The 10488-nt window shown below is 43.7% G+C and overlaps 1 protein-coding gene across 1 annotated transcript; it reads left to right on the plus strand.

Annotated features, from left to right (window-relative positions):
* The first annotated feature begins 6 nt into the window (after window positions 1–6).
* C1H1orf50 (chromosome 1 C1orf50 homolog) lies at window positions 7–9187 on the plus strand. Its single transcript, XM_025381009.1, has 5 exons — window positions 7–152; window positions 269–384; window positions 6992–7078; window positions 8182–8313; window positions 8650–9187. The coding sequence occupies exons 1-5, from the start codon at window positions 74–76 to the stop codon at window positions 8833–8835; spliced, it is 600 nt and encodes a 199-aa protein (XP_025236794.1). The 5' UTR covers window positions 7–73; the 3' UTR covers window positions 8836–9187.
* The last annotated feature ends 1301 nt before the right edge of the window (window positions 9188–10488 follow it).

A 10488-nucleotide genomic window follows, 5' to 3' on the forward strand; every position in this document is an offset into this window, starting at 1 on the left:
CCGCCCACGCACCATTATGCGCAGGCTCTCCCGACTCGCACCGCCCAGGGAGTGGGGAGGATAAGTCGCTGTCATGGAGGACGCCGCAGCGCTCGGGAGGACCGAGGGGGTCCTTGAAAGCCAAGGACCGCAGCCAGCTGCAGGCCAGGGAGGTATGCGGGGCGGGAGTCAGCAAGGGGAAGTCAGCCCCAGCGAGGCAGCCGGTCTCGGGGCTCCGCGGGAGGCCGAGGGCGGGAGCTCACGGCCTGTTCCTGGCTGTGTGTCGCAGGAGCCCTGGTGGAGCTCACCCCGACCCCCGGCGGCCTGGCCCTGGTGAGCCCCTACCACACCCACCGGGCCGGGGACCCCTTAGACCTCGTGGCGCTCGCAGAGCAGGTGCAGAAGGTGAGGAGGCGCGACCGGGGCAGCGAATAACCGTCTTCATTCACGTTGTGCTCTGCGTCTTTCGGCTCAGACCTCACTACCACCTAGGGTGGGGGTGGCAATTGCTCTTGTCTCCATTTTACAGACGAGTAAAGCCGACTGTCATTGTGAGTCGGTGGCCTGACTCGAATGACCTTCTGTGACCAAAAGCCCCTCTAACGGCAACTTGAGTGCCCATAATCTCCCTTCGTGGGAAGGTTTACACAACACGTTAGTGTTCATTATTTCATTTGCACTTTAGGACAGCCTTGTGAGGTAGGCAGTACAGAGTTATCTTCCCATTTGACAAAGAAAAGTTCCCCAGGAAGTTTCAAGGTCCGCTTTTTTTAAGCTGCTTCCCATAAGATCTTTGTTAACTGAGAGTTTAAACATCTAGCAGGGCAAGGACTCCGAGTTTAGTCCTTATTAAACATAGTATTCCCAAGCCCAGTGCTTTTATATGGATGGCCAAAATAAGTCAAATAAGGAGGAAATGTGAAATAATGGAAAAAACACTGGAAGTTTGGACACGTGACTATTAATCCCACTTTTGATACAAACTTGCAGTGCGACTTCAGGCAGATTACTTCTCTCTGGACCTCAACTATTTTATCTGTGAAGTGAAAGGTTTGAAGTAGGAGAGCTCCAAGATCTAAAGCTTTGTCATTATTCAATGAAAAACCAGATTCCTTCTTATCTCTTGTTAAGACTTCCAGTTATACACCCTCTTCAGTGTGCACAGATGGAGAGTCCTGCTGTTTTAAAGATTATGATGGCCCCTTACCCCTGTATACACTATCAGATTTAGCCTTGATTATGTTCTAAGGTCTTTGCTTTGCTCAAAATTATTTAATGTGCTCAAATTCCCTCACGTCTTTTTTTTCCCAATGATCCTAGAAATCCTTCGAATCCGTTTTTTTTTTTAATTAAGAAAAATTCAGATACGTAGGAAAGCTGTTTTAATTCAAAACTTGTACTTTCTTCTTTTTGAAGAACTGGGGAGCAAAGTGCAACTTTTATGGATTAAGAGAATATGCTAATCAGATCACTATTATTGGGAGGGCGGTTGATAGGGATAGAATCTTGTGCACACAACATACTCATGTGCTGTCGAATGACTATCATGTTTATTATAATGGCCTGAACAGATGGAATAAAGAACAGTTTTTGCCTTTCATCCTATAATCTTGTGAAATACAGAGGATGCATTATTATGCTGCCTCTGTTTCCCCAATACAATCTGTATTTGAGAAGCTGAAGAAAAAAACAACTTTAGAGACAAACAAATTGAATCAAACATATTTACTATCTAAAATGTACTTTTTGGCTAGGTGCCATGGCTCACATCTGTAATCCCAGCACTTTGGGAGGCCAAGGTGGGTGGATCATTTGAAGTCAGGAGTTCGAGACCAGCCTGGCCAACATGGTGAAACCCCGTGTCTACTAAAAGGTGTGGTGGCTCACGCCTTTAGTCCCAGCTACTCGGGAGGCTGAGGCATGAGAATTGCTTGAGCCCAGTACATAGAGGTTGCAGTAAGTCGAGATTGCACCACTGCACTCCAGAATCAGGGACAGAGTGAGACTCTTTTTTTTTTTTTTTTTTTGAGACGGAGTCTCGCTCTGTCGCCCAGGCTGGAGTGCAGTGGCCGGATCTCAGCTCACTGCAAGCTCCGCCTCCCGGGTTTACGCCATTCTCCTGCCTCAGCCTCCCCAGTAGCTGGGACTACAGGCGCCCGCCACCTCGCTCGGCTAGTTTTTTGTATTTTTTTTAGTAGAGACGGGGTTTCACCGTGTTAGCCAGGATGGTCTCGATCTCCTGACCTCGTGATCCACCCGTCTCGGCCTCCCAAAGTGCTGGGATTACAGGCTTGAGCCACCGCGCCCGGCCCAGAGTGAGACTCTTAAAAAAAAAAAAAAATGAGGCTGGGTGTGGCGACTCACACCTGTAATCCTAGCACTTTGGGAGGCTGAGGCAGGAGGATTGCCTGAGCTCAGGAGTTGGAGACCAGCCTGGGCAACATGGTGAAACCCTGTCTCTAGTAAAATACAAAAAATTATCTGGGCATGGCGGTGTGTGCCCGTAGTCTGAAGCTACTCTAGAGGCTGAGGCAGGAGAATTGCTTGAACCTGGGAGGCAGAGGTTACAGTGAGCCAAGATCACACCACTGCACTCCAGCCTGGGCGACAGAGCGAGTCTTAAAAAAAAAAAAAAAAAGGAACGGAGGGGGCAGGTCCAGTGGCTCACATTTGTAATCACAGCACTTTGGGAGGCCGAGGCGGGCAGATCACGAGATCAGGAATTCAAGACCAGCCTGGCCAACATAGTGAAACCCCGTCTCTACAAAAAATACAAAAAATTAGCTGGGCGTGGTGGTAGGCGCCTGTAATCCCAGCTACTCAGGAGGCTGAGGCAGGAGAATCACTTGAACCTGGGAGGCGGAGGTTGCAGTGAGTGGAGATTGTGCCACTGTACTCCAGCCTGGGCGACAGAGTGAGACTCCATCTCAAAAAAAAAAAAAAAAAAAAAAAAAAAGTTATTTTTTTTAGCAGGACTCACCCGGGTTTTGGTGTGTGTTCAGAAAGCTCAGGAGGCCTGGTATTAAGGCATGAATTTTGGAATCAGACTGACCTGTGTTCAGATCCTTTGCTGTTTATTATCTGTGAAACCTTGGACAGGTTGCCTCATGTCTGTGAGTCTTAATTGCTAAAATGAGAAAGTGAGGTTATCATCTCCAACTTCATAAAGGTGTTGTGAGAAGTAAATGAGATGAATGTAAAGGGCCTCAGTAGTTGAGGCTAGGGTTAGTGCTTAGTAGTTGTAGGTACTCTTCTCTTCCTTTATTTTTTATGAGGCTTTTTTGGTTTTAAGTTGTTCATGAAATATTTTGCATTTTTTGTTTCTTTTTTCCTTTTCTTGGACCTCAGCCTAATCCATATTTTGCATTTTATATTAACTCTTCAAAATATAAATTCAAATTTTGTTTACGAGATTTACTGCTAGCACCTTAAGAAAAGGGAGGGTTATTATAAGGCTACCCCTAACCTGGAACTACCTTAGCTCTGGAAATACCTACTGTCTCTTTGGCCATATATGGCTCCTCCTTTCTTTCTGTCTTTTTTTTTTTTTTTTTTTTTGAGATAGAGTTTCACTCTTGTTGCCCAGGCTGGAGTGCAATGACGCTGTCTTGGCTCACATCTACCTCTGCCTCCTGGGTTCAAGCAATTGTCCTGCCTCAGCCTCCCAAGTAGCTGGGATTATAGACATGTGCCACCACGCCTGGCTAATTTTGTATTTTTAGTAGAGACAGGGTTTCTCCATGTTGGTCAAGCTGGTCTCGAACTCCCAACCTCCCGTGATCCACCAGCCACGGCCTCCCAAAGTGCTGGGATTACAGGTGTGAGCCACCATGCCTGGGCTTTCATTCTTGGAACAAAATGCAAATTCTTTTACCGTGGGCTACAAGACGGCACGATCTGGTCTCTGCTCTCTTTTTCAACCCCGTTCTACACATTGCCTATCACTAACTACTCTTCAACTGCATTGGCCTCAAATGCCTGCAAACTTTTTTTTCCCAGCTTTTCTCATGGTCGGTCCTCTCCTTTCATTTAGACCCAAGTCTAATGTTACATCCTTAGTGAGGCCTTCTTGTCTGAAAAAGGCCTTACCCTACCCCATCCAAATGACAGTATTATTAAATTGAATTCAAATACTTCTAGGCTACATATACTTTCCAATTCCCCACCACTCCCTATTATTAAACTTCATAAAAATGAAGTAGCTTTTCTACTTATTTGTTATCTTTAACCTGCTTCTACCACATAATTGTGATTATTTCCTTCATAATAGTGCATTGTTATTATGTGTACATATAATATTAACTTTAATCATGTTTACTTTTTGGTATCTATTACTCACTGGAGCTGTGCTTTAAAATATGGTACCCACTAGCAACATTATGTCTGTTAAGCACTTATGTTGTTAGTGTGGTTGAGGAACCAAACTTTATATTTTATTTGATTTTAATTCATTTGAATTTAAAAACAATAATTACTTCAAGTATTGGCACTCAAGTATATTGGAACAATTTGAGTATGTGAATCAACTTTTTCACATATAAATTTTATTAAGTCTAAATGCAGATGAAGTATTTCTGATGAAAATTTAGCGTCCAAATTGAGATGTGCTGTGAGTACAAAATAAACACTATATTTTGAAGGCTTAATATCAAATGCAAAATATGGATTAGACTGCAAAGGACCAAAAAAAGAAACAAAAACAAACAAAAAATGCAAAATATTTCATTAACAACTTAAAAATAGTGATTACATGTTAAAATGAACATGTTTTTGATATATTAGGTTAAATAAAATGTGTTAGCTAGAGCACGGGGGCTCATGCCTGTAATCTCAGCACTTTGGGAGGCTGAGGCAGGCGTCTTACTTGAGGCCAGGAGTTCGAGGCCAGCCTGGCAAACATGGCCAGACCCCGTCTCTACTAAAAATACAAAAATTAGCCGGGCATGGTGACACATGCCTGTGGTGCCAGCTACTCAGGAGGCTGAGGTATGAGATTCGCTTGAACCCAGGAGGTGGAGGTTGCAGTGAGCCACTGCACCACTGCACTCCAGCGTCTGTGACAGACCGAGACTCTGCCTCAAAAAAAAAAAAAAAAAAAAGTATTGTTAGAATTAATTTACTGTTAACGTGGCTACTAGAAAATTTAAATTTAAAATTTTATATGCGACTTGCCTCATATTTCTGTTAAACTATATTAGACTCGACTTGCCATCTTAAAGGCAGGGATTTCTCTTTCCTGTTAACCAGTACACCCAGTGCCTAGTGTGGTGTCTGACACACAGTAGCTGCCTAATATACATCTGTGGGACAGATAAATGACTCAGTTTACTTGTATGGTTTCTGTTCACTCATAACACTGGTTCATACCTGAATTTTGCCGTAAGACTCCTCAGCTAACCAACAAATTCTCTTTAATATTTTTTAGTTCAAGTTCTAGTTTAATTTCCTCATTTCTTTACCTTAATTGTGTATAATCAGCTTTTCGTAAAAGTAAGCTGGAAATTTTTGACAGATTTCTATTGCCTGAGTGGTAATCCTTCCCAGCACATGAATTGATCACATTAGTCTCTCCTAACTTTGAGAATTTGATCTATTTTAAGAAATGTCCTGGCTGGGCGCGGTGGCTCACACCTGTAATCCTAGCGCTTTGGGAGGCCGAGGTGGGTGGATCACCTGAGGTCAGAAGTTCGAGACCAGCCTGGACAACATGGTGAAACCCTGCCTCTACTAAAAATACAAAAATTAGCTGGGCATGGTGGTGGGCATCTATAATCCCAGCTACTCGGGTGGCTGAGGTTAGAGAATCACTTGACTCCAGGAGGCACAGGTTGCAGTGAGCTGAGATCGCGCCATTGAGCTCCAGCCTGGACAGTAAGGGTGAAAACTCTGAAGAAAAAAAAATTTCCATTGCCTTCAGTTGCACTTTGTGGCACATGACAGGCAGTCTTGTGTGCACATTATAACTCTGTTTCGGGTCCACATCATAATGCAGTCCTTTAAAATACGTTTTAAGTAATAATTAGAAATGCACATATAAGTTAAAATTTAAGTAGTTGTGATGTAAATAACTGAGGAAATGGTCAGATTAACACATACTTTCTCAGTTCTGGGGGTGTGGGGGTCACATAGAAAAACCCGAATACTTTCTGTGTGTATCTAGATTTCTACCTTAGCAGATGATAAGGGCCAGATCACAAGTGTCTTTTAATTATTTAAAATCCATCCCTGATTTCACAAGGGTTTAAACATGAGAAAATGGAGACCTGAGAAGTGTGTGGTGTTTGTTAGGTAAAGAGCAGGAGGAAAAATGGATTGGTTGGAGGAGAGGGTATATTCAATATATTTGGTAGCAGGAGAGAGAGAGAGAGAAAGAGAGAAGGCATGTTGGAGAACCAAAGAAGTTCAGTGTAACTGGCCGGGCGCGGTGGCTCAAGCCTGTAATCCCAGCACTTTGGGAGGCCGAGGCGGGTGGATCACAAGGTCAGGAGATCGAGACTATCCTGGCTAACATGGTGAAACCCTGTCTCTACTAAAAATACAAAAAATCTAGCCGGGCGCGGTAGCGGGCGCCTGTAGTCCCAGCTACTTGGGAAGCTGAGGCGGGAGAATGGCGTGAACCCGGGGGGCGGAGCTTGCAGTGAGCCGAGATCGCGCCACTGCACTCCAGCCTGGGAGACACAGTGAGACTCCGTCTCAAAAAAAAAAAAAAAAAAAAAAAAAAAGAGAAGTTCAGTGTAACTGCAGTTCATAGTGAAAGGGTGGAAAGCTATGGGAAATAGAAGAGAGCATGTAACTGTGGTGTGGAGTCATGTCAGGGTAGCCTTCTCATGACAGTGCTATCTGAGTGGGGCCTCAGGATGAGTGGGAGGCTGTGGGGCAGTGGAGAGAATGGGAAAAATATTTTAGGCAGAAGCAAAATATTAGCATAAACCTCTTCACTGGGATCCAGAAAAGAACATCATAGAAGTCTTTTCCTCTTTCAACCCACAGTTTAGTTTTCTCTCACCTGTAGGCTGATGAATTCATCCGAGCAAATGCCACCAACAAGCTGACAGTCATAGCTGAGCAAATCCAGCATTTGCAGGAACAAGCCAGGAAGGTAAGGAATGACTGTTAGACAGGCTTTCATTTTCTTTCTTTAGTTCTCAGGATTGGCTGAACTTGTTTATAATCATTGTGACTTTTTATGTCTTTAGTGCCTCCTAGAAATGTAGAGGTAGGTGTTGAGTAAAATAGAAGGAATAAGCTTAAGAGGTTAAGTATAAGTTTTTGTTTGTTTGTTTGTTTGTTTGTTTTTGAGACAGAGTTTTGCTCTTGTTGCCCAGGCTGGAGTGTAGTGGCGTGGTCTCAGCTTACTTCAGCCTCTGCCTCCTGGGTTCGAGCGATTCTCCCGTCTCAGCCTCCCAAGTAGCTGGGATTACAGGTGCCCACCACCACACCCTGCTAACTTTTGTATTTTTAGTAGAGATGGGGTTTCGCCATGTTGGCCAGGCCTGTCTTGAACTCCTGAGCTCAGGTGATCCGCCTACCTCAGCCTCCCTTGTTTTGTTTTTTCCAGGAGAAGGTTTCATGAGGTAAAGCATTTTAACAGGGGAATATGTTTTCATTTATAAAAGAAATGTACTTAGCACAGAAAAATAGGAAAGAAACTTAAAAATTACCTGGAGTCATTATTGCTCAACATTTTGAAATACCTTTTTTTTTTTTTTTTTAAGATAGGGTATCACTGTATCACCCAGGCTGGACTGCAGTGGTGCAGTCTCGGCTCACTGTAACCTCTGCCCCCTGGGCTCAAGTGATCCTCTTGCCTCAGCCTCCCAAGTAGTTGGGAGTACAGGCATATGCCACCACACCTGGCTAATTTTTTGTATTTTTAGTAGAGACAGGGTTTTGCCATGTTGCCCAAGCTGGTCTCCTGAGCTCAAGTGATCCGCCTGCCATGGCCTCCCAAAGTGCTAGGATTACAGGCATGAATCACTGTGCCTGGCTTGAAATATAATTTTTTAAAGCCTTTTTTACAGCATAGCAGCATAGTCTAATTTTTGTTACTTCAGAGTAATCTGGATCTTAAAAGTGATTCATTGCTATTGGGGACCAAGATCCTAAGCATTGAATGGTTTCCAAATTTTAATTGGGATGATCACTGAATATGGGTGCCCGTTATCTCCAATACCTAATTCATTACATATCTGTGATTCATAGGTACTGGAAGATGCTCACAGAGATGCCGACCTGCACCATGTAGCTTGTAATATGGTGAAAAAACCTGGCAACATTTACTACCTCTATAAACGGGAGAGTGGTCAGCAGTATTTTTCCATCATTTCTCCAAAGGTAAGAACATACATTGTTTGCCCAAAAATCTACTCCAGCCTCTGAGAAATTCTTGGTATATGTGTGAAAATGTAGACATGTGGATTGGTATATGGTTTCTTAGAAAACTGGGGGTGATGTGAGCCCAGACATGACTATAAAAAATATACCTGTGCTTAAATTATTTCACTCATTTTCTCAAGGGAGGGATCTGATGTGTAAGGTAACTGCTTTCCAAAGATTGTTCTGACTGGTATGAAGTGAAAAGCCAAAAAAGAGATTGTGGCATAATTAGGAAATGAGCTCAGTTTGTTCACAACCCACCCTGATGGGAACTGCCTCCTTTGCCTTCTCTAGGAATGGGGGACAGGTTGTCCACATGACTTCCTTGGTGCCTACAAGCTACAGCATGACTTGTCCTGGACTCCGTATGAGGACATTGAGAAGCAAGATGCTAAAATCGGCATGATGGACAAGTTGCTAAGCCAGTCAGTGGCCCTGCCTCCATGCACTGAACCCAACTTCCAGGGACTGACTCACTGAGAGTGGGCTCTGACAAACAGCTCTCACAGGACCTGGCTGTCACCTCCTTGTTGACCCCATTGTTATCTTGAGAATTGAGGACATGTAGGTGAATCACAAACTTCCTGGAAAGAGACCCTGTGTGAATGTAAATGCTGTCATTTTGACTTTTAATTGGGATGGTAATAATCACTGAGACAGAGTCACACTGTCTTTCGGGATCCTCTCTGGACCACAGATACCCAAGTCAGTCAGTTTCAGAGTATTGGCCAATGTACTTTCCTTCTTCCTCTCCATCACTTCTTCCCTTAAGTTAAAGTGTTAGAGAAGACGTTCTTCTTCCCATAAAAAGGTTGGTGGATCGTTTTCCAGAGAGAACTGTTTTCAGTCTTTTTTTTTTTTTTTTTTTTAGTAACTGGTAGTATTTAACATTGGGGTTGAGGCTGTCTCACAGTTGGTGCAACTCCAGTTTAAAATTCATCTGGGAATGAGAATGTTGGGTAATGGAGGGTGATTAAACCCCCCCCCCCCCCAAAAAAAAAAAACCACTTGGCTTTGCTGGACCAGAGAGTGTGTGATTCTGGGATTTCTGTGCTGTTGATGAGGCTTGTCTTGCCCCTTTTGCTCTCTCTGCCTTGCTAGAGTGAATGAGAATCTGAGGCAGCAGCAAAGGCCAGGTTTGGGGAGAGTCAACTTTGAAACTCACAAATTTTAGACTTGGAAGAGACGTTGGATGCTGCCACTAATCATTATAGAATCCATTGTGTAGTCTCCCAAGGAGGAGCTCCCAGGCTCAGCCACCTGCAGCAGAACAAACCCATTTAAATGGCTACTTAAAAATACTGTGGAAGAGAGTATGGCAGTAGAGTGAGAAACAAGAAAAACAGCCAAATTGTTGACTGAGTTAACTCAGATTGAAATTCATTTTGACAAGAATTATTCAAGAACTTAAGGGCCTTTGGCAAAATTACTGTAGTTCTTATTCCGACTAGGCTGTTGTAGGACTCTACCTTCTTTCCTGTCTGTTCGGTGGAATTAGCTCGTTTATGGATGATTTAGCATGGCTATAATCTATTGCAATATGCTGTAAAAGGACGGAGAGATATGTCCTTGAACTGACAATAGCCCAAGTTTCTCTCTGGGAATGGATGTTCCTTATGCTGATCTGCTTGGTAATACCCTGCCCCCCATTATTCATGGTCTCTCCTCATAAACTGCATTTCTTGTGAGCTGTAAATGGTCCACCTAAGGCCTCACACAGGATGGGGCTAGAATCTAACAAGCTCACTCAGATGACACTTGGTCGCTCGGTTCACATGGGAATGTTCTTTGGACTCAGCTGCAGAGGTCTTTTGCTGGGGTGCTGCAGAGTCGGAGGGAAGAGACATTAGTGGTACAGTGGAGTCTGACTACAGAAAGTTTCCCAGGTTTTCAGAAGGTTCTCACCTGCATGATGATGACAATTTTGAATAGGTACTTCATTAGTTATCAGATAAACAAATTACTACAAACTTAATGGTTTAAAGCAACACCCATTTATTTCAGAGCTTATAGGTTAGGAGTTCAGGCACCATTTCATTGGGTCCTCTGCTTCATGGTTTCTCTGAAACCCTGTAAGGCTGAAATCAAGTTATTGGTCAGGGCTGTTCTCATTTGAAGGCCTGACTGGGGGAG

Source organism: Theropithecus gelada, chromosome 1 (assembly GCF_003255815.1).
Source record: "Theropithecus gelada isolate Dixy chromosome 1, Tgel_1.0, whole genome shotgun sequence".
Taxonomy (NCBI): domain Eukaryota; kingdom Metazoa; phylum Chordata; class Mammalia; order Primates; family Cercopithecidae; genus Theropithecus; species Theropithecus gelada.

Bases quoted from the DNA above. Each gene is read 5' to 3' on its own strand.
- C1H1orf50 (XM_025381009.1), top strand. From the start codon at position 74: ATGGAGGACGCCGCAGCGCTCGGGAGGACCGAGGGGGTCCTTGAAAGC. The intron at 385-6,991 runs GTGAGGAGGCGC...TCTCACCTGTAG, and splicing joins TCGCAGAGCAGGTGCAGAAG to GCTGATGAATTCATCCGAGC. The intron at 8,314-8,649 runs GTAAGAACATAC...TGCCTTCTCTAG, and splicing joins TTTCCATCATTTCTCCAAAG to GAATGGGGGACAGGTTGTCC.